This window comes from Mustelus asterias, chromosome 23 (assembly GCF_964213995.1).
Source record: "Mustelus asterias chromosome 23, sMusAst1.hap1.1, whole genome shotgun sequence".
NCBI classification, from domain to species: domain Eukaryota; kingdom Metazoa; phylum Chordata; class Chondrichthyes; order Carcharhiniformes; family Triakidae; genus Mustelus; species Mustelus asterias.
This window is the reverse complement of record NC_135823.1, coordinates 55,449,139-55,473,641: the sequence shown is the minus strand read 5'-3', so window position 1 is coordinate 55,473,641 and position 24,503 is coordinate 55,449,139. Positions and strand designations below refer to the sequence as shown.

Genomic DNA, 24,503 nt, shown 5'->3' with positions numbered 1-24,503 from the left:
ATCAGAGAATGAGACCTCGCCGGCGGGATTCTTGTTACCTCCCCCCTCTCCCACTGAGTTTTTCCAGCATTTTCTCTTTGTAGTTCCTCCGATCTGTTTTTAATCTTCAGGTTTTAATGTTAACCTTATCCCTCAGTGTTCTTTTTTTCCAAATTACATCCAACAACCTTGAAAGTTCGAAATCCAAATGCCATAGTGTCAGCTGTGACTCAGTGGTGAGCACCCTTACCGTGAAGCCACAATGAGTTCATGTCCCACTCCAGGGCTTTGAGCACAAAATGTAGGCTGGTGCTTTGGTGCCAGCAGTGATGGGTGCAACACTGTCAGAACTGCCACCTTTTGGAGGGCAGATTGAAACCAGGTTCCCTCTGCCCTTTCAGGTGTTAGATCGTACAACACAATGTAATGTAGGGCAGGGGAGTTATCCCAGTGCCGTGACCAATGTTTATCTGTCAATCAAAATCGCAAAACATTGGTCATTCTCAATTGCTGTGCCTGGGAGCTTGCTGTGTGCAAATTGGCTGCCTGCATTTCCTACATTGCAAGAGGAATACACTTCAAAAATACTTCATTGGCGGCAGAGCACTTGAGCTCACGAAAGGAACTACATAAGATGCAAGTCTTTATTTATTTTTATCTATTAAATAGTTAACATCTCACAGCGGCACAGTGGTTAGCACTGCTGCCTCACGGTGCCAGGGACACGGGTTCGATTGTCAGCTTGGGTCACTCCCTGTGCGGAGTTTGCACGTTCTCCCCGTGTCTGCGTGGGTTTCCTCCGTGTGCTCCGGTTTCCTCCCACAGTCCAAAAGAGGTGCATCGGCCGTGTTAAATTCTCCCTCAGTGTTACCCGAACAGGAGTGTGGCGACTAGGGGATTTTCACAGTAACTTCATCGCCGTGTTAATGTAAGCCCTACTTGTGACACTAACAAATAAACTTTAAACACAGGTACATCAAATGTTCTTTCTTCCTGCTGCTTCAAGGCAGTGATTTGGATAGTACGGTAACAATAGCTGGGCACTGCTCCACGGCGCACTCTCAGGAGGATGTCAATCTGTATAGAGGGGTTTTGAAAGACACAATAGTCCATATGATAGAAGCCGTTGTCCACCGATGACTGATACTCATGTGGGTGGAGATGAATGGATTAAGGCAGTGCAGGCACAGTTGGAACGAGTTATTGAATTCCATGTGCTATGAAACTCAAATTGTTGAATAATCAGACATTCCTGACCTACTTGTGAAGCGTCAGTTATGAACCCTTTGAATTGCTTCTGCAGTGTCATTGCAACGAAATAGAATGAAGCAGTGCTACACTTATTTTCTCATTCAGGGAATATAAATGCTCGATCAGTCCCTTTTTTCAAGCTGCCCTTTAACGGAATATCACAGACCTTAAGAAAACAGCTCGACAGCCATTTCCCCAGCTAATCGAGCAGCATTTATAACAATTCCCCCGACGCTCTAATAGAAACATAGAAGATAGGAGCAAGAGGAGGTCATTTGGCCCTTCGAGCCTGCTCCACCATTCATCACGATCATGGCTGTTCATCCAACTCAATAACCCAATCCTGCTTTCTCCCCATAACCTTCGATCCCATTCACCCCAAGTGCTATGTCTAGCCGCCTCTTGAATACATTCAATGCTTTGGCATCAACTGGAGAAACATGGAAGATCGGACAAGTTGCTGTTTCTCCAGGGGATCTTGATGACCCCCACGCACCCCGGATATACTGGCGGGAATTTTACCGCCCCACCTGCCACGGGAATCGGTGCAGGCGAGGAGCGGACAATGGGAAGGTCTGTTGACCTCGGGTGGGATTTTACTGTTTCGGGACGAGCGAGGCCATAAAATCCTGCCTACCCCCTTCCACCTTCTTCCATCGGGAAAAAGATACAAAAGTCTGAGGTCACATACCAACTGACTCAAGAACAGCTTCTTCCCTGCTGCCATCAGACTTTAGAATGGACCTACCTTACATTAAGTTGATCTTTCTCTACACCCTAGCTATGACTGTGACACTACATTCTGCACCCTCTCCTTTCTTTCTCCCCTATGTACTCTATGAACAGTATGCTTTGTCTGTATAGAAACAAGAAACAATACTTTTCACTGTATCCCAATACATGTGACAATAATAAATCAAATCAAATCAAACAGTTTGCTAGGAAGTGTTGCATTCCACAGTATCATAGAAACCCTACAGTACAGAAAGAGGCCATTCGGCCCATCGAGTCTGCACCGACCACAATCCCACCCAGGCCCTACCCCTATATCCCTACATATTTACCCACTAATCCCTCTAACCTACGCATCTCAGGACACTAAGGGCAATTTTTTTTTAGCATGGCCAATCAACCTAACCCGCACATCTTTGGACTGTGGGAGGAAACCGGAGCACCCGGAGGAAACCCACGCAGACTCGAGGAGAATGTGCAAACTCCACACAGACAGTGACCCAAGCCGGGAATCGAACCCAGGTCCCTGGAGCTGTGAAGCAGCAGTGCTGACCACTGTGCCACCGTGGCACCCAAGTATGACAATATTGTTCCCCGAATAGCCATACCGTTGCAAAATTTTATTTGGAGGTTTTGAATGCATCACTCATTTGACTGGGGAAATCTGACAGGCAAATGTAAACATGTTGATCAGAAACAGAGTCCAACAAGATCATCGGAGATGGCATTTGACTGAAATATCGCACTTACTGTAATAACGTCCCCCTTTTTCACATTAAGGCTTGTCAAATCGAAATTGTTGCAATAGTCCTTCACAGCCCTGACCTGCAGGGCAGCAGAAGCACCTGAAAAAATAGGAAGAGGAACTGTTATCTGCAGATACCTTTCACTGTATACCAAAAAAAGTGACAATAATAAATCAAATCAAATCAAAATGTCCCATTGGCTTTGTCCCCATTTCCCAGATGACCCAGGGCCCTTGGTGCTCATTCCCATTGACGATCCAGTAACTGTGTACCCATTCTCTTCAAAATCTGGATCCCATGGTCGTCCATGACTTTTCCTGGTAGTCTAATGCGCCCTTTGATCAAGCAGTCTTTTGGCTACATGGAAACAATACAAGAATGGGGGTGAAGAGGGTTTTGTGAAATATTGTGCACAGTAACTGATTAACCTTCAAGGATGCTTATATTTCTGTGTGAAGTATTTCTCCTCATCATCTGTAATGTGTCTGTTCTGTGTGTCTTTGTTTGTTTTGAAGGACGTGTTTCTGCTTTTCTAGCTTGGAGCACCCGGCCTTGCCTGTTTTCTAGGACTCTGGTAACCTGCAACACTCAGCTCAGCTCTGTTCCAGTTCAGGCACATAGGTTACAGTGCCACGCCTGCTTACGACAACGCTTGTACCTTCACTGGAGAGGGGAAAAATGGCCCCATGTGTAGAGTAGGCCACAGGTGCCCGTAGCTCACTGTGGCAGGATGTGTTATCAGCAGGAGAAGGGAAATGAGGAAAGATAAGGCCCACCATCATCTAAACAGGACAGATTCTCAAGCCAAAAAAAAGTCCATAAAGAACTTGACAAGCAATGTGGTTGACTATCAACTGCCCAATGAAATGGCCCACTCAGTTGTGTCAGTGATTCAAGAAGGCAGCTCACCTTCTCAAGGGCAACTAGGGATGGGCAATAAATGCTGGCCAGCCAGCAACACCAATGTCCCACGAATGAATAACAAAAAAGCCCAAATGCAGGGTAGAAATAAATAATCATTAACTAGGCCTCACTTATAACTTCTTAACTATAATATTGTGGGAAAATGGCATCAATCATTAATGTTCATGACTGTAGGGAATTTTAATCTGCTGAATTAATTTTCTTTGCTCCTTTTTGCTAAATTACACAACGCAAAGTTAAATATGTGGTGAACTGCTATGTTTCACATCAAACCAATCCCTTTCTGCTCTGAGCCACGATCGAGATTTGGAAGCGAAATGCGAGAGCTTTATTGCTGTGAGAACATCGACATTTGATCTGGAATATGGGAAGGGATGGAGGAGGGAAAAAGGACAAAAAAAAAAGCACATTCAAAATGTGACTGACATTCCCGCAGGTTCCCGAGGTTCTGAGTCAAGTCCTTCCCATCTGTCTCCAGTGCAACCAGTCACGACCACGCCTGAGGAGATCTGGGTGCTACGGAAACCATTTGCAGGTAGATTCCGTGAGAATGTCTCCAACCACATTTCATTTCAGTTCCGGCAATGAATTCTGACTGACTTGCTATAACCCCCATTGCGCCCTAGCTCAGAGGCACTGCACGGTTGTCCCCAGGAGTTCTCCCCGATGCCCTGGCCAGTATTTATCCCTCACCCAACACCAGACTATCTAGTCATTGTCATGTTGCTGTTTGTGGGGAGCTTGGCTGTGCACAAATTGGCTGTCGCGTTACCTACACGACAATGGTGGCTATACAGGAACTTCAGTGTGGTTGCAAAGAGATTTGGAACATTTTGAGGATGTGACAGGGATTATTTAAACGCAAGTCTTCCCTTTCATTTGTTTGGCACTTATTGGCCATCTTCCCAGTGGTCATCTAACCCTCTGGTAACCAAGTGTAGCCTTGTTTCTTCAATCCCAGCATCCAGTTTGCCAAAATCTTCTCAGCAAAGTACCGCAGGTTACATTTATTGCCCCGTTATGTCCCGGAACATTCTAGCCTGTGAGCAGGAAGCCACACTGCCCTACACGGGTCAGATGAAGTCTACATCCTGGCCTGGAATCTGCAAATGGGATCCCTTGGGTCAGTAAGAACTGGTTCGATTCAATTCGGTGCCCAATCTAGTCAACACATGACTCCTCTGCCAAACCAACCCAGTCAAACTAGGCCACACAGGAGTAAGTCATGGAAGGGGTGGCACGGTGGCGCAGTGGTTAGCACTGCTGCCTCACAGCGCCAGGGACCCAGTTTCGATTCCCAGCTTGGGTCACTGTATGTGCGGAGTTTGCACACTCTCCCCGTGTCTGCGTGGGTTTCCTCCGGGTGCTCCGGTTTCCTCCCACAGTCCAAAGATGTGTGGGTTAGGTGGATTGGCCAGGTTAAATTGCCCCTTAGTGTCAGGAGGGATTAGCTAGGGTAAATGCATGGGGTTGTGGGTATAGGGCCTGGGTGGGATTGTGGTCGGTACGGACTCGATGGGCTGAATGGCCTCCTTCTGCATTGTGGGATTCTATGATTCTAAGTCATTGACCAAAAAGCTTGAAGCTTATTGTGCTCTCCGGCAGATACGTCTCGGTATCAAAGTCAGTCTGTTCCAGTTTGCCTCATAATGTCGGTGTCAAATGTAATGTAAACTTGCTGTTGTCGAGTCAGTGTTTTGGAACCCACAGCAAAAGCTCTGCTGGAGCTGGACTACCCCCCACCCCCTCGATTGAGTGGAACTAATTGGATAGCTCTCTCAGAGCCAGCACAGACATGATGGGCCAAATAGCCTCCTCCCGTGCTGGAGGAAGTTGGATTTTAGTTTGAAATATTTGGCCAAGTGAGTTGTCACGTTTTCACAAGACTGTTGCCAAGTCAGGTTGCTGCGAGGTATGAGTGTGAAAAACAGAAATATTTTCAACAAAAAATTGAATTTAATTAAGATCTCGAACCAGACACTTGTAAACTGTATGATTTTATTTTAAAAAACAAGCTCACACACAGCTCCAGAGAGAGAGAGAAAAATCATGTCAATTATCGTAACTGTACAAAAACAGCACAAGCTTCCCTCTCATGTCTTCACGCTCCATGACTTTTTGCACAGCAGTCTCGAATGTCTACGTTACTTGTCATGTGTCCTGTTGTCACCTAGTTAGCAGCCAAAGCACCCAGCAAATTCCGTGGATTCATGTATTCCAGGTTCAAAGTTGAACTATAGGCTATCGGGGTCGCACGACCTTCCGTTTCGGCAAACAGACAGAGTGCCTTGTTCACCAGACTCATCTACGTGTGGGCAGGATTAGACAAAGTCAATTCAAAATGAGAGGACCGATTTCCCTTGCCCCGCTGGGTATGGTAGTGCCAAGCTGAGGGTGGCACGGCACTTACTGCCCATTTTCAGAGGTCCACATTGCTGCCAGTTTTCTGGGTGTCTTGATAGGAGCCAATCTGGTTCACTAATGAACTTTAGGGAAGGAAATCTGCCGCCCTTACCCAGTCTGGCCTACATGTGATTGGAGCCACAGTAATGTGGTTGATTCTCAACTGCCCCCTGAAATGGTCTAGCAAGCCACTTAGTTCAAGGGCAACGAGGATGGAGAATAAATGCTGGCCAGCCAGCGATGCCCATGTTCCACCAATGTGTTAAAAGAAAGGTAGTAAGAGGTTTCACAACACCAGGTTAAAGTCCAACAGGTTTATTTGGTAGAAAAAGCCACTAGCTTTCGGAGCGCTGCTCCTTCGTTGAGTAAGTGGGAGTTCTGTTCACAAACAGGGCATATAAAGACACAAACTCAATTTACAAAATAATGGTTGGAATGTGAGTCTTTACAGGTAATCAAGTTTTAAAGGTACAGACAATGTGAGTGGAGAGAGCATTAAGCACAGGTTAAAGAGATGTGTATTGTCTCCAGACAGGACAGTTAGTGAGATTTTGCAAGCCCAGGCAAGTCGTGGGGGTTACAGATACTGTAATATGAACCCAAGATCCCGCTTGAGGCCGTCCTCATGTGTGCGGAACTTGGCTATCAGTCTCTGCTCAGCAACTCTGCGCTGTCGTGTGTCGTGAAGGCTGCCTTGGAGAACGCTTACCCAAAGATCAGAGCCTGAATGCCCATGACCGCTGAAGTGTTTCCCAACAGGAAGAGGACACTCTTCCCTGGTGATTGTCGAGCGGTGTTCATTCATCCGTTGTCGTAGTGTCTGCATGGTCTCCCCAATGTACCATGCCTCGGGACATCCTCATAAGAACAGGATATGGCACTCAACTCATCGATCGACAGTTCCGATGCGCCACAGTGAAAAACCGCACCGACCTCCTCAGAAGACAAACACGGGACATGGCGGATAGAGTACCCTTCGTCGTCCAGTACTTCCCCGGAGCGGAGAAGCTATTACATCTTCTCAGGAGCCTTCAACATGTCACTGATGAAGACGAACATCTCGCCAAGGCCATCCCCACACCCCCACTTCTTGCCTTCAAACAACCGCACAACCTCAAACAGACTATTGTCCGCAGCAAACTACCCAGCCTTCAGGAGAACAGTGACCACGACACCATACAACCCTGCCACAGCAACCTCTGCAAGACGTGCCGGATCATTGACACAGATGCCATCATCTCACGTGAGAACACCATCCACCAGGTACACGGTACATACTCTTGCAACTCGGCCAACGTTGTCTACCTAATACACTTCAGGAAAGGATGTCCCGAGTCATGGTACATTGGGGAGACCATGCAGATGCTACGACAACGGATGAATGAACACCGCTCGACAATCACCAGGCAAGAGTGTTCTCTTCCTGTTGGGGAACACTTCAGCGGTCACGGGCATTCGGCCTCTGATCTTCGGGTAAGCGTTCTCCAAGGCGGCCTTCACGACACACGACAGCGCAGAGTCGCTGAGCAGAGACTAATAGCCAAGTTCCACACACATGAGGACGGCCTCAACCGGGATCTTGGGTTCATGTCACACTATCTGTAACCCCCACGACTTGCCTGGGCTTGCAAAATCTCACTAACTGTCCTGTCTGGAGACAATACACATCTCTTTAACCTGTTCTTAGTGCTCTCTCCACTCACATTGTCTGTACCTTTAAAACTTGATTACCTGTAAAGACTCACATTCCAACTATTATTTTGTAAATTGAGTTTGTGTCTTTATATGCCCTGTTTGTGAACAGAACTCCCACTTACCTGACGAAGGAGCAACGCTCCAAAAGCGAATGGCTTTTGCTACCAAATAAACCTGTTGGACTTTAACCTTGTGTTGTGAGACTTCTTACTGTGTTTACCCCAGTCCAACGCCGGCATCTCCACATCTTAAAAAAAGGACCATTGGAAAGTGGTTGGGGAGGTGGTCTCCCACAAAACCCACTAAAACACTAGGATGTCAACATGGCCCTGACAGGCAACCCTTACAGCCCATTTCCATCTGCATCTGGGTGCCCCTCATTTTAGTATCCGCTTTGATATGGGCAACCCAGAGACCACTGGAAACCTTGGGGTCTCTTCACTTTAGCTCGTTCCAACAGTATCAGTGGGACCCCGATACAGTTTTAAGCTTCAATGAGCAAAGGGACCTATCAGTGACAGCAAAAGGCTTTTAAACGAAAATCAACCATCTACTGCTCCATGGACCTCCCCACACCTCCCATCCCCCTACCCGCCCTTCCTGTATTACAGCCTCTCTACTGATGGAACTCAAGCTTTATTCCACAATGGCACAACCAGATTTAGACCATAAGATATAGGAGCAGAATTAGGCCATTCGGCCCATCGAGTCTGCTCTGCCATTCGATCATGGGCTGATATGTTTCTCAACTCCATTCTCCTGCCTTTTCCCCGTAACCTTTGATCCTCTTACCAATCGAAAATCTTCCTATCTTTGTCTTAAACACACTCAATGACCCGGCCTCCACAGCCTTCTGTGGCAATGAATTCCACAGATTCACCACCTTCTGGCTGAAGAAATTCCTCCTCATCTCGGTTCTAAAGGGTCCCTTTACTCTGAGGCTGTGCCCTCAGATCCTCGTCCCGCCGACACATGGAGACATCTTCCCCGTGCCCAATTACTGCCCCTGTTGATCAGTGAACATTTGCCAATGGCAATGGGACCCCCCCTTCCCCCGCCCACCTCCCAAACAAGAGGGAAAGAACAATTTTTACATTTAACCCACACCTGGCCTGAAGATGCTTGGGTCACAGATGGGGAACTGTGCTAACCATCAATAAGGAACAGGTTCTGAAAGCAAACCAGGTGATTTTTTAGTCATTATGTATTTGCAGATTGACATAAGTCATCTCTGCCGTCCGACTACTGATGGCACTCAGATTTTCTTCCGTCTCTGTTCACTGCGATTTCAAACCCAAGCAGAATCCCTCCATCTCCAAGTGATGGATCTTATCAATGCCTACCATAGATTTGCCTGTGCTTCTAGATCTGGGGTGTGAAGGAAATTAAACGCTCACAAATGTACTGCAGAGGCCCACCATTCAATATTTTCTTCTGAGCATGACTTTTTGGCAAATCCATTAATATTCCCCAGTAATGCATGTCTGAATTCAAAACTAATGCGCAGAGGTTAATATCAGTGTTAGCGATGTTAGAGGGCGGCATAGTGGTTAGAGGGCGGCACGGTGGCACAGTGGTTAGAGAGCGGCATGGTGGCACAGTGGTTAGCACTGCTGCCTCACAGTGCCAGGGATCTGGGTTCGATTCCAGGCTTGGGTCACTGTCTGTGTAGAGTTCGCACATTTCCCCATGTCAGCGTGGGTTCCCTCCGGGTTCTCCAGTTTATCCCACAGTCTAAAGATGTGCAGGTGAGGTGGATTGGCCATGCTAAATTGCCCCTTAGTGTCAGGGGGAACGAGCTAGGTTAGATGCATGGGGTTATGGGTTTAGGGTCTGGGTGGGATTGTGGCCAGTGCCACAAACTCAATGGGCCGAATGGCCTCTTTCTGTGCTGTGAGATTCTAGAGATTTATAAGGTTGGAATTTAAGATACAAAATAAACATCACACAGGGCTGTTAATTCTATAATTGGTCCTGGTATTCTGGATTTATTTGCGGGTTGTACAATTTATTAGTCAACAGCTTGAATTTATATCGCATTTTTAATGTAATAAAATGCCCCAAAGCACTTGACAGGAGCATTATAAAGAAAAATTTGACACTGAGTCCCATAAGGTGATATTAAGGCACAGTGGCACAGTGGTTAGCACTGTTGCCTCACAGTGCTGGGTTCAATTCCAGCCTCGAGTGACTGTCTGTGTGGAGTTTACACATTCTCCCTGTGCCTGTGTGGGTTTCCTCCGGGTGCTCCGGTTTCCTCCCACAGTCCAAAGATGTGCAGGTTAGGTGGATTGGCCATGCTAAATTCTCCCTTAGTGTCCCAAGATGTGTAGATTAGGGGGAATTAGTGGGGTAAATATGTGGGAGTTACGGGGAAGGGCTTGGGTGAGATGCTCTGTTGGAGAGTTGGTGAAGACTCGATGGGCTGAATGGCCTCCTTCTACACTGTCGGGATTCTAAAACAAAAGCAGGTGGGGGATCAAAAGCTTGGTGAGAGATAAGCTTTAAAGAGTGTCTTAAAGGAGGTGAGAGAGAGAGGGATGTTGGAGAGGTTTAGTTCCGGGGCTGGAATTTCCAGAGTGTAGCATCCAGGCAGCTAAAGGCAAGGCCATTGATGGTGAAACAGTTAAAATCGGGGATGTTCAGGAGGCTAGGATTGAATGGGAGATTTTATTAAAGTTTTTATTTATTAGTCACAAGTAGGCTTACACTAACACTGCAATGAAGTTACTGTGAAAATCCCGCTCATCGCCACACTCCAGTTGCCTGTTCGGGTACACTGAGGGAGAATTTAGCATGGCCAATGCACCTAACCAGCACATCTTCGGACTGTGGGAGGAAACCGGAGCACCCGGAGGAAACCCACGCAGACACGGGGAGAATGTGCAAACTCCGCACAGACAGTGACCCAAGCTGGGAATCAAACCCGGATCCCTGGCGCTGTGAGGCAGCAGTGCTAACCACTGTGCCACCGTGCTGCCCTTTATGTGGCTGGGAGGAGACTATGGAGCCAGGGAGGGGGTAAGGCTATTGAAAATAAGGATGAGAATTTACAAATGGGAGCGTTGTTTAACCAGGAGTCAATGTCGATCAGGAAATGGGGGGGTGGGGGGCGGTGGGGGGGGGGGGGGTGTAATGGGGAAATGACCATTAGAATTTTGAATGAATTCAAGGGAGGATAAAGCCAGGATTGGTCTCTTGGTTGTAAATTGTTTTGGTTGTAAACTGCCCCACAGTTTCTTGAAAAAAGAATCTGGCCTGTTCAAACATGCAGACATGTAAAGAGTTTAACTCAACTCATTCTGAGGCGTGCTACTGAACATAATTGGCAGAATATGTACTGAGTAGACTTTATACCCAACACGCGCACTGAGAGGCTTTGTGACTGGAGTCCATTACTTTACACACAAAAGACCTGTTCAAATCGTCTGATGAGAAGGGATATATTACGTGTGAAAGATGTCGAGTTGCTTCAGTATTTTAATTGTACTGACGAGGTGTGAATCTTAACAACTCCAGTCCGCAAGTGTTTTTGCTGCTTATTAATTCTTCGCAGTCGCCCCATTTTAATTACTGAGGTGATGTCTGGCAAGATGATCATTTTGGGTTACGTTCCGCAGGGGAGATTTTGGAAGCAATTTCATGCAGCAGCAGATGTGCCAGTCAGGACACAGCTGTCACACTTAGCATATACAGGCCCCGGCTCCAGGAACAGGGGACGCTGTGGGCCCACGATTGAGTCTTCAGGAGAAGACAGGGAGCTGCTTCTTGGCTTCTTGCAATTCTCCGCGGTGGCACAGTGGTTAGCACTGCTGCCTCTCAGCGTCAGGGACCCGGGTTCGATTCCCGGCTTGGGTCGCTGTCTGTGCGGAGTCTGCACGTTCTCCCCGTGTCTGCGTGGGTTTCTTTCGGGTGCTCCGGTTTCCTCCCACAATCCGAAAGACGTGCTGGTTAGGTGCATTGGCCATGCTAAATTCTCCCTCTGTGCACCCTAACAGGCGTCAGAGTGCAGCAGCTCAGGGACTTTCACAGTAACTTCATTGCAGTGTTAACGTAATGTAATGTGACACTAAAAGATAAACTTTAACTTTGCAACCTCTGAAATTACAGTAACTTCAGCGCAGTTGAAGCCTACTCGTGACACTAATAAATAAGTTTTAAACTTTAAAACTCTGGTTGGCAGTATTCGTGGAGGGGTCTTGCCACAAGGTGGTCTTGCCTTCAGTGAGCCTGCCCCAGCCTCCCACCCTTGGCTGCCTGGCATGTATGTCTGGTGTCTCACACTTCCCTTCCCGCACCAATTGGAACATGATCGGACTCAATTGGATGACTCTTGGCAGGCAAGCTGCCTTTCCTTTTTTCCGTTTGTCTAGTTAGCATTTGTCTGACTAATAAACAAAAAAGCAGTCTTATTTTTCTCCTGGGTTACTCGCCGCAGTGTCCTAGAGATTAGTTCCTGGAGACCGCAGGGCAACCCTGGGGGGTTGGCATCTGAACATCTCCCATCTGAAAGTCTCCAGTTGGCATCCAATGTTCTCCATCTGAAAGCAGAGCTGTGAACACCTACAGATGCTGGCTGGTTCACTCTTCATCCTGCTTATGTGCTCAAAACAAGATACAGTGCCAAACACTGGTACAATACCACCTCACTCTCAACACGTGGGCATCTCTAGGAAGGCTTTGTACTGCCGATTCCCACTTGCATTGAACTGCATTCCCACTTTGGAAGGCTATTAGCAGAGATGGTGCTGTAGTGATTGAAATAACTCCTCAGAGGCCGCTGTCCATTCACCAGATTCCCTTTATTTATAAACTCTATTCCACTCCTAGATTGATGTGGAGATGCCGGTGTTGGACTGGGGTGGGCACAGTAAGAAGTCTCACAGCACCAGGTTAAAGTCCAACAAGTTTATTTGGAATCATGAGCTTTCGGAGCGCTGCTCCTTCATCAGGTGAGTGGGAGTTGTGTTCACAAACGGGGCATATATAGTCACAAACTCAATTACAAGATAATGATTGGAATGCGAGTCTTTAATCAAGTCTTTACAGGTGCAGATAATGTGAGTGGAGAGAGGGTTAAGCACAGGTTAAAGAGATGTGTATTGTCTCCAGCCAGGACAGTTAGTGAGATTTTGCAAGCCCAGGCAAGTCGGGGGGGTTACAGATAGTGTGACATGAACCCAAGATCCCGGTTAAGGCTGTCCTCATGTGTGTGGAACTTGGCTATCAGTCTCTGCTCGGCGATTCTGCGTTGTCGTGTGTCATGAAGGCTGCCTTGGAGAACGCTTAACCGAAGATCAGAGGCTGAATGCCCTTGACTGCTTGATTGACTTGATTACCTGTTAAGACTTGCATTCCAACCACTATCTTGTAAATTGAGTTTGTGTCAACATATTGTGAACTCAACTCACCACTCACCTGATGAAGGGGCAGCGCTCCGAAAGCTCGTGCTACCAAATAAACCTGTTGGACTTTAACCTGGTGTTGTGAGGCCACTCCCAGAGTGCTTCAGGTACACAGTCAGAACCAGGAGTGCCAGTGGACCTGACACTCCGGTATTTAGAAACAGGTGAGGCACCCTGATTGGGCAGGCAATTATGGCCTCAATCAGGGAGCTCATACTCCAAGAGGCCAAACTCATTGAAGTCATCGCAGTGGTCATGTCACTGGACTGGTTATCCAGCTGCTCCAGGAGCACTGGTTCAAATCCCACCATGCAGCTGATAGCATCAATAGTTTATAAGAATTTGGAATTGAAAGCTAGTTTTGGCTCACTGTCTGTGTGGAGTTTGACATTCTCCCCGTGTCTGCGTGGGTTTCCTCCGGGTGCTCCGGTTTCCTCCCACAGTCCAAAAATGTGCGGGTTAGGCCTTGCTCAATTGCCTCGTAGTGTCAGGGGGACTAGCTAGGGTAAATATGTGGGGTTAAAGGGATAGGGCTTGGGTGGGATTGTTGTCAGTGAAGATTCAATGGGCTGAATGGCCTCCTTCTGCACTGTAGGGATTCGATGATTCTAGTAACAATGACCCTGAAGTATTAACAAAACACCATCCCATTTCCCAGAAGGAAATCTGCCACCCTTACCCAGTCTGGCCTCCGTGTGACTCCAGACTACAGCAATGTGGTTGACTCTGAAATAGCCTGACAAGCCACTCAGTTCAAGGGCAATCAGGGACAGGCAACAAATGCTGGCACTTGCCAGTAATGCCCTCATCCCCCATGAGAGAATAAAATAAACGCCAGGGTTGAAATCATCTCGGAGTCAGAGAATTGTTACAGTGCGGATGGAGACCACTTGGCCCAACGTGTCTGCACTGGCTCTTCAAATGAGCATTAAGTCTCCAGACCAGAATGTGTAAGGATGGCAGAGTTCCTTCCATTAAAGCACATTAGTGAACCAGTCGGGTATTTTTTTTTTTACAACCATCTGACACTCTCATTTTTACTGGCACCGGCTTCTTTCCTTTCAAAACTGAATTCAAATTCTCAGAATATTGGGGTAGGATTTGAATTCATATCCTCTGGATCACTCGTCCATATGCAGCCATTGTACCACACTACCGTCAAGATTCGAGAGCCTGTATCATCAACCATCTCACAATACGCTGCTAAGCAGGGGGCGGCACGGTGGCACAGTGGTTAGCACTGCTGCCTCACAGCACCAGGGACCCGGGTTCAATTCCGGCCTTGGGTCACTGTGCGGAGTTTGCACGTTTTCCCTGTGTCTGCGTGGTTTTCCTCCGGGTGCTCCGGTTTCCTCCCGCAGTCCAAAGATGTGCGGGTTAGGTGGATTGGCCATGGTAAATTGTCCCTTAGTGTCAGGGGGATTAGCAGGTTAAACGTGTGGGTTTACAGGAATAGGATCTGGGTGGGATTTGGCCGGAGCAGACTCGATGGGCCGAATGGCCTCCTGCTGCACTGTAGGGATTCTATGATTCTATTTGCTTGTAGGTGAGAATCCAAACGGCTATGGGGGTTTGGGTGGCACAGTGTTCACGTTAGTGGACCGGGAATCCAGAGACCTGGAACTGGTGATCCATGGATCTCCTCAGATCAAGCACCTCCATGACAGCTTGGGAATTTAAATTCAGTTAATTAAATCAATTCGGGAATAAAAAGCTAGTATCAGAATGGATGGTGGATATAAGTAATGCATCCTTCTAAGAAGGACAAGGAGAGACAATATGAAATATAGGATGGCTGGTAGGCTAGTAATTGCTGGCCTGGGAACCTGGGAGCAAGATGGGGGGGGAGGATGGCGGGGGGACATGTGGTGGGGCAGAGGTGGGTGGATGGGAAGGGGATGGGAGGGGTGTGCTGGAAACATTTACAACACCAAATGCCTCAAAACTGTTCTTCCTCTGATAGGCCTGTACGTTTCCGGCACTCGCCATTGGCAATCAGCACCTTGATCCCGGTTCTGATCTTTCTATTGCAGGTGGGGACCGCAGCAGTGCAGGGAGTGCCGGGAGTGTGGCCAGCGCTCGGAGCTCCGGAAGTGGCCAGAGTGCCGGGGGAACCACCGCAGCCTCGGGTTCCGAGGGGAATAAGGTACGGCTCAAATCCCACCCACGCTCTTACTTTTCGCGGATAAACTGCCCGGTCACACGATGGAGGGTCAGACACACGGCGGTTACATGGAACGATAGCTTAAGTTGTGGAACCCACAAGCAGTAAGTGAAGGAATAGACCATGTGCCCCGTTGAGACTGCTCCACCATTCGGTACAATCATTGCTGTTCTTGGGTTTTAACTCCATTTTCCCACCTGTTTCCCTCATCCCTCAATTCCCTGAGAGACCGAAAATCAATCTATCCTGGCTTCAAATGTATTCAACAATGTAGCATCCACACCCCTCTGGGGTAGAGAATTCCAAAGATTCACAATCTTTGAGTGAAATAATTTCTCCTCATCTCAGTCCTAAATGGTTGGCCCCTTATCCTGAGAACTGTGCCTCATGAGGTTCTCACAATATCTCAACATTCACCCTATCAAAGCCCCTTCAGAATCTTGTATGTTTCAATCTCTAAACTCCAGAGGGTGGCATGGCGGCACAGTGGTTAGCACTGCTGCCTCACAGCGTCAGGCACCCGGGTTCGATTCCAGCCTCGGGTCACAGTCTGTGTGGAGTTTGCACGTTCTCCCCGTGTCTGCGTGGGTTTCCTCCGGGAGCTCCAGTTTCCTCCCACAGTCCAAAGATGTGCGGGTAAATATGTGGGGTTGCGGGAATAGGGCCTGAGTGGGATTGTGTTCAGTGCAGACTCGATGGGCCAAATGGCCTCCTTCTGCTCTGTAGGGATTCTACGATTCTGTGAATGTTGAGTGGGTGGAATTTCAGAGTCCATGTGAACTCTTTACAGTACTCATCAATAATTAATTTAAATCATAAAGTCCAAAGTTGTGCAGGTTAGGTTGATTGGCCAGGTTATAAATTGCCCCTTAGAGTCCTGGGATGCGTAGGTTAGAGGGATTAGCGGGTAAATATGTGGGGGTAGGGCCTGGGTGGGATTGTGGTCGGTGCAGACTCGATGGGCCGAATGGCCTCCTTCTGCACTGTAGGGTTTCTATGATAGAATCCTACAGTGCAGAAGGAGGCCATTTGATCCATCGAGCTCTCACCGACAACAATTCCACCCAGCCCCTATCCCAGTAATCCCATGTATTTACACTGCTAATCCCCCTGATACTAAGGGACAATTTTCCATGGCTTCTCAACCTAGCCCACACATCTTTGGGAACCGGAGCACCCGGAGGAAACCCACGCAGACACGGGGAGAATGCACAAACTCCACACAGTCACCTGAGGCCGGAAATGAACTCAGGCCCCTGGCGCTGTGAGGTAGCAGTGCTAACCACTGTGCCACCGTGCCGCCCTTGGCAGTGAGGGGACCCGAACCCCTGGACATGAGGAGATCAGCAACTCAGTCCCTCATGGACTTCACTGGTACCATGATCTGAAAAAACTCCATAAATGCCCAAATAAAGGCTGGTGAGGTCTCAAGCTCGACCTCTGCTCTGTGTTCAGTTAGCCACTCTCAACTGAGGCACCTGCGCCCTGAACACTGTAGGTCAGGCACGTGTGCAATACTTGTTTGTACCACACCAAATGAGGGCAACCTTGAGTTCAACTGTGATGGCCTTCATGGTTAGATAGATGACACACATGATGGCTACGGTAGCCAGTGGAATGATATCCATGCCTCTAAGGATGAGCGAGAGATCAGTTCCCTAAACAACATGCCTGAGAAGGTTTTTTTAAATCGCTGCTGGTGCCCATATTGTCATGGCAACCTCTGGTATTGATTATTGCCATTTGTGGTGGGCTACTTTCTCCAGGATCCAGTAAGGGCGACCTGAGGTGACTCTGGTGTGCGGGAGGTGGGGGAGCTGCAGTATTCAGTTGGCACCTCGCTATAAACAGCATGACCACAATAATAATAGGGGAGGCAATGGCCTATCACTTGACTATTAGTCCAAAAACTCCGCGAATGTTCTAGGGACCCGGATTCGAATCCCACCATGGCAGATGGTGGAATTTGAATTCAATAAAAAATATCTACTGATGACCATGAAACCATTCCCAATTGTCAGAAAAACCCATCTGGTTCACTTTAGGAAAGGAAATCTGCCGTCCTGACCTGGTCTGACCTACGTCTGACTCCAGAGCCACAGCAAAGTGGTTGACTGCCCTCTGAAATGGCCTAGCAAGTCACTCAGCTCAAGAGCAAAGAGGGATGGGCAATAAATGCTGGCCAGCCAGAGGCACACATGTCCCACGAATGAATAAAAAAATAAGGAACTCATTAACATGGCAGAGTGAGCGCTCCGGAGTCTGGGAGGGATAGACAGAGGAATAGCCCTGGAAACAAATCCAAAGAATTATATCCCCTCCCTCTCTCTCTCTCTCAGCACCATTTCTTATCATTTGCTGGATAATTGTCCTTTGATAAAAAGTTGATGTTTGCCATCTGAACGAGATTGCTTCATTGTCTGTAGCTTCAAGGATCAATTATAGTCTCATTATCCAACAGGTGGGGAGTCTAATCCTTGCCACAGGCAACCAGTAGAAATGTAATGATAATGATCCCTCAATATCTTGCCTGCAGTATACAGTAAAAACATAATTTGAAGGTAACTTCATTCCATACTGAAGTACCTCTGAGCACCATTAAATTGACCAATGTAGCTAAACGACCTGAAATGCAAGGGGGTTTTACAGATTCTGGCTCTCCTAGCGACACTGCATTTTTCAATAGGGTCAGACAACTTGCGGCGTTATGTTCAAACTCACAGAATCATCCAATTCCATGCATCATTACCGTCAATTATTCACACTTGTGAATGCCAGTGTTTTAAGTGGACCATCCCTTAGCAGTTTGGATCTTTCCAACAGCTTTAATTTACAAACCCTTCCCTGATGTTTACTGTTAGTGCACGTCAGGCGTTAGCAATGTTTCGATTGCCACCCACAGATAAAGTAATGGGAACTGTGGATAATAACAAGGCTTTAAAGGAAATTCAGTTACCCCTGAAGAAAAAACCCGGCATGGTTGCACAGTGGTTAGCACCGCTGCCTCACAGTAAGAAGTCTCACAACACCAGGTTAAAGTCCAACAGGTTTATTTGGTAGCAAAAGCCACTAGCTTTCGGAGCGCTGCTCCTTCGTCAGGTAAGTGGGGGTTCTGTTCACAAACAGGGCATATAAAGACACAAACTCAATTTACAAAATAATGGTTGGAATGCGAGGCTTTACAGGTAATCAAGTCTTAAAGGTACAGACAATGTGAGGGGAGAGAGTGTTAAGCACAGGTTAAAGAGATGTGCATTGTCTCCAGCCAGGACAGTCAGTGAGAGTTTGCAAGCCCAGGCAAGTTGTGGGGGTTACAGATAGTGTGACATGAACCCAAGGTCCCGGTTGAGGCCGTCCTCATGTGTGCGGAACTTGGCTATCAGTCTCTGCTCAGCGACTCTGCGTTGTCGTGTGTCGTGAAGACCGCCTTGGAGAACGCTTACCCGAAGATCAGAGGCCGAATGCTCGTGACCGCTGAAGTGTTCCCCAACAGGAAGAGAACACTCCTGCCTGATGATTGTCGAGCGGTGTTCATTCATCCGTTGCTGTAGCGTCTGCATGATCTCCCCAATGTACCATGCCTCGGGACATCCTTTCCTGCAGCGTATCAGGTAGACAACGTTGGCCGAGTTGCAAGAGTATGTACCGTGTACCTGGTGGATGGTGTTCTCACGTGAGATGATGACATCCGTGTCGGATGCCATAAGACTTGATTACCTGTAAAGACTCGCATTCCAACCATTATTTTGTAAATTGAGTTTGTGTCTTTATATGCCCTGTTTGTGAAGAGAACTCCCACTTACCTGACGAAGGAGCAGCGCTCCGAAAGCTAGTGGCTTTTGCTACCAAATAAACCTGTTGGACTTTAACCTGGTATTGTGAGACCTCTTACTGTGTTTACCCCAGTCCGACACCGGCATCTCCACATCATAACTACCGTCGACGCCTCACAGTGCCAGAGACCTGGGTTCGATTCCCAGCTTGGGTCACTGTCTGCGTGGAGTTGGCACGTTCTCCCCATGTCTGCGCAGGTTAGGTGGATTGGCCTTGCTGAATTGCCCCTACATGTCCAAAGATGTGCAGGTTAGGTGGATTGGCCATGGTAAATGTGCAGGGGTATGGGGCTAGGGCGGAAGGATGGGATGCCTTTTTGAAGGGTCAGTGTAGACTCGATAGGCTGAATGGCCTCTTTCTGCACTGCTTGGCTTCTGTTATTTTATTCTATGTTTCTCAAAGTCAAAGCTTAAAATGAACAGCTCCTTGATAATATCCTCATTCCAATCACAACACATCAGTCTCCGAGAATATAGGAATCTTAAAATATCTTTCCATGGCAAAGTACTGATGCAGAGTGTTTGGTCAGAGAGTAACCTGCACATAGATTGAACAGGAATTAAATTAAGCTGCATGATTACCCCACACTCAGTCCCATTGAGGCAGGCAGCTAACTGCTGTCTGCTCCCCTGATTGTCCGCGCTGTGCAGCCCAGTGTGAAACATGCTGCTGAATGGCTGCACACTCAAAAGGGAAGCACAGGGGCAGGTAAGGCTCGGAGCGAACCTGCATGTCTTAAAGGCACCCTGCCTCCCTCCTAAGGGGAGCCAAACTCAACATACAAAAGCTACCGCAGCTGTCTCAGGAAGGCTGGGCCGGAAGATCTGGGGCAGCGAATGGAGTTGGGGCGGCTACAGTATGGCTAAGACAGTCACCGTCTCTGGCGAAAGGGAAGCACCTCATGCACAGCCTCTGCCAGAGGCGGAGGTAGCAGAAAACTCCCTTCAGAGCCTTGGTGGCGAGAGGGCCTTCCAATCAGCGTATTCCTCCTCCTCCTCCCTTTTGGCACTTCATCCCCTTTTTGCTGCCTGCATTCCATATCCCAGTTTTTTTTTGCATAAAAATGTTACAGGCCATAAAAACATTACTAAAGTAGTAATCCTGTTCGGCCAGATAACTTCCTGACCAAGGCCCAACAACACCAAAAATCCCAAGAGTTTGCATAACTCCTCCGGTAACATTGAACACAGAGCTTTCACCAGCTTTGTGCCTGTAAAAGTAGTTCAGATGTATTGTACCTCACCTGGAAGTTGGATGGTTAACCCTTTAAACAGCACCAGCTGTGGGATGGGTTTTGAGGGTGGGATGCGTGGGGGAGGATGGCAGCTGAGTTCAACTGGGACTGATTAATAGTCCAAAATGGCTGATCATGTGCCCAATCAGCATTTAAAGTTGCTTGGCGTCATGACATTCTTCATGCTCCAGGTGCATGCATGGCAGGCACCCCCAATGCCCTTATTGTCAGGGTGACTGAACTGCATATTGCGGGAAGCATTCTAGTCAACATTTTTTGCGTTTTGGGATTCTGCCGCACCAGTACTGCCTAGGGAGCCAGATTTTGCTGCGACTGTCTCCGTGCTATTAGCCAGATGCTGTACATCACCTCACGGTGCGTTGCTAAGGCAAAATATTCACTCCTGGTGCAGGGGGATTGAGCGTAGGATATGAGATGTCACAATTACGTTACTGGATTAGTAAATAGATGCCTGAAGCAAAGCTCCAGAAACGTGAGTGCAAATCCCACCATAACAGCTGAGGGAATTTGAATTCAGTTCATCAAATCTGGAATAAAATGCGAGGCTCATCAATAATAATCCTGAAACCACCAGATTTCCGTTAAAAAATCCATCTGGTTCACTAATGTTCTTCAGGAGTGGAAATCTGCTGTTCTCACCCGGTCTGGCCTACATGTGGCTCCAGACCCCACATTGGTGTGGTTTACCCACCAAAATGTGGGTGTCGCGGGGCTGGCCAGCGATCGAGCTGGCCAGCAATCGGGAAGCCGGCGGTGCAGGGCTACTGCGCATACACCGATCTCAGCACTGACAGATCAGCTCAAGCGCAGTGGCCTGCTCAGTGCGCTGATTTCAGCCTCTCCAGCGGGCATAGGCTCTGCCCCCTGAAATTTAATAATATTCACTTTGGTGGCCTCAGCAGTGCACAGAGTGTGGGAGATTCTTCTCTGAACACCCACTGAAAAAAAAAAGCGTGAATTACTCCAGTTTTCACGCGAATTTGACACTTCGAATTTTTGGGAGAATTCCGCCCTCAATCTTCTGGGATGTCTGTCCGGAACCATTGCATTGGACAGCCGTGGCAACACGCTGCAGGTGGCTGTCAGTGGAACATCACCTCAATTCCCTTTGACGTAGGCCATTCTCCAGTCTGAGATAAAGAAGTCATCCAGAGTGTCCTGAGCTTTCCATAAGCGGGCGACTTTCCATTTTCCGGCACGCCCTCTCCGATGCTGGTGGCTAAACATGTCAGAAAGCCAGCACGTGTGGCTTCAAAACAGGAGGGAGTCAGGCGGATCAGCACAGATCAGTCGCAAAGAGCTGTCTGTATCGAGACTGTGTTTGCGCTGTGCAACCTGGAGCTATCCTTTAAATAGAAACCAACCCATTGTGGGAAAGCTGTTTTAGCACATATATTGTGACAGAACATGGGCTCGAGTCCTGAGAACCACAACAATTTCTGAAGGGAGGCTGCTCTCCCTCCTCCATCTCTCCGTCCTTAACCGGTAAAGATTCTTTATTCCTGTCACTGTGATTTTTTTTGATGCAGTCGGAGTTTCTCCCACAATGAACCTCTAACCATTCTTCCCCTTTTCCTTTCTTGCTTCAATGCTGCAGTTACTAACTGCAGTGCTAACCCAGAAGGGATCCACGCCAGAGCTAACAGGAGGCGAAGGAGTAGCCAAATCGGAGCAGCCTGCAGGTAGGCCTTGAATGTTGAGGTTGGGCCTTTTCCCTTTAAAGTGGCGAGGGGACAGCAGGAGAAACAAAGAATACAAATGAATGAATGCCTCCAGTCTGCGTTAGCTTCCTCTGGGTCCTCCATCCCCCTCGTTAAAAACGAGGCTGACACCATGGTGAGTGTGCACTTCAAGCCTAAAGGCTAAGAAGTAAATTCAAGGACAAATGTCAGGATTTATTTACAGGCACTGGTGCTGTAATGTAATACGCTTGTGCAATTTGTAATGAGGTATTGTATCGACAAGCTTTGTGATGTATTCCAGGGAGAGGTAATTTGCCACAAATATAATTTACTTTAATCATTTTTAATAAATAATATTCACAGTTCAGGCTGAGGTGAGTGGGTGTCAACCTTTTTGGTCCCTCATGCAGGTTCTCCTCACCTCATCCTTCATGATAGGGGCGGCACGGTGGCACAGTGGCACTGCTGCCCCACAGCACCAGTGACCCAGGTTCGATTCCCGCCTTGGGGCATGTCTGTGCAGAGTCTGCACGTTCTCCCCGTGTCTGCATGGGTTTCCTCCGGGTGCTCCGGTTTCCTCCCACAGTCCAAAAGACGTGCTGGTTAAGTGCATTGGCCATGCTAAATTCTCCCTCAATGTACCCGAACAGGTGCCGGAATGTGGCGATTAATGGATTTTCACAGTAACTTCATTGCAGTGTTCATGTAAGCCTACTCTTGACGCTAATAAATAAACTTTAAGGATAAGGATAATTTCCTCAGTCACCCGATGTGAGACTTGTTACGATGGAATGCGAACTTTAACTTTGCAAAGATGAAGTTAAAAAAAAATTAGTAAGAGGAATAAGTATTATTCTTTGAGAGACATTTCCATGAGCAACGTGTGTGGCCTGGCATCGACTTTCGTGTGGGAGCTGGGGTAGTGCCAGCAAGTTATTCGACCTTGTGAGGCATCGCGGTGATCTCTGCCCTGTCCACACCCACCATCTACGTGAGCAGCCTTTACTGCAAGGAGCGCTAACCCTCTCCCCAAAAACAGGAGTACTGAGGCCTGTCACAGTACGTCCAACACTTCCCCAGCTATTGGGTTATTCCTCAACCAGGGAGCGACGCAACTTTATTGAGGGGTTCGGGGGGGGATAGGTCAGCCAAGGTTTCCACTCCTGATACTGTTTCCGTCACTCTTGCTGAGAAATGTACAGGGCAAGTGGAGATGAGGTACGGATGGGCAGGATGCCAGAAAACTGGTGTGTTTCTCTCATAGAACCAGAGAATCCCCACAATGCAGAAGGAGGCCATTTGGCCCATCGAGTCTGCACCGACCACAATCCCACCCAGGCCCCATTCCCGCAACCCCACATATTTACCCTGCTAAGCCCCCTGACACTAGGGTCAATTTAACATGGCCAATCAACCCAACCCACACATGTTTGAACTGCAGGAGGAAACCGGAGCACCCGGAGGAAACCCACGCAGACACGGGGAGAACGTGCAAACTCCACACAGACAGTCACCCGAGGCCGGAATTGAACCCGGGTCCCTGGCGCTGTGAGGCAGCAGTGCTAACCACTGTGCCACCGTGTCATCTCATAGTCCAAGCTCCACAGCAACCATTGCTATTTCAGAGCACTCAACCCCAAAGCCTCATCTTGTGTCCCCGCTAGGGTTCATGACCCACAGTCTGGGAAGCTCCGAGATGAAGGCGCTACTGAAGGTAGTGAAAGATTCAAAGGGATGATACCAGAACTGAAAGATTATCTCTATCTTAGGGGCGGCACGGTGGTTAGCACTGCTGCCTCACTGGGCCAGGGACCCGGGTTCGATTCCCGGCTTGGGTCACTGTCTGTGCGGAGTTTGCACATTCTCCCCATGTCTGCATCCAAAGATATGCGGGTTAGGTGCATTGGCCATGCTAAATTGCTCCTTAGTATCAGTGGGATTAGCAGGGTAAATGCATGGGGTTATTGGGATAGTGCATGGGTGGGTTTGCAGCTGGTGTAAACTCAATGGGCTGAATGGCCTCCTTCTGCACTATAGGATTCTATGATTCTATCAAGAAAGATTGAACGAGGCAGGGATCCTTCCTCTTGCGGGGTGATCCGATATAAACCTTTAAAATTCTGAAAGGATTGGACAGGGTGGATTAGAGAGGATGTTTCCACTTGCAGGGGAGATCAGAATTAGGGGAGATAATTTGACGGTGTGGGGGTGATTGTGTGTTACAGATCACTCAGGGAGTGGGAGTTGCCGTGGCAATGTACACTTCTCCATGAATGTTGTGACTGGAGCTACGGATGGTGATGTTCACATCGCTTGGCCAGGAATCCTCCTGCTCTTACCATCTGTCATTGGCCTGCGTAGGAAGGATTTACCCAAAGTTTCTGGCTCAGAGCCAGTGACGCTACCCCCTTGCGCCACATGACCTCAAAATAT

The 24,503-nt window shown here is 48.1% G+C and overlaps 1 protein-coding gene across 1 annotated transcript in view; it reads left to right on the top strand.

Annotated features, from left to right (window-relative positions):
• caskin1 (CASK interacting protein 1) overlaps window positions 1-24,503 on the top strand; it is a 711,340-nt gene that overhangs the window by 613,241 nt on the left and 73,596 nt on the right. Inside the window, exons 11-13 of the mRNA XM_078239889.1 lie at window positions 4,069-4,167; window positions 15,169-15,281; window positions 21,986-22,070. Coding sequence (XP_078096015.1) covers window positions 4,069-4,167; window positions 15,169-15,281; window positions 21,986-22,070 — 297 coding nt within the window. The remainder of the gene's footprint in view (window positions 1-4,068; window positions 4,168-15,168; window positions 15,282-21,985; window positions 22,071-24,503) is intronic.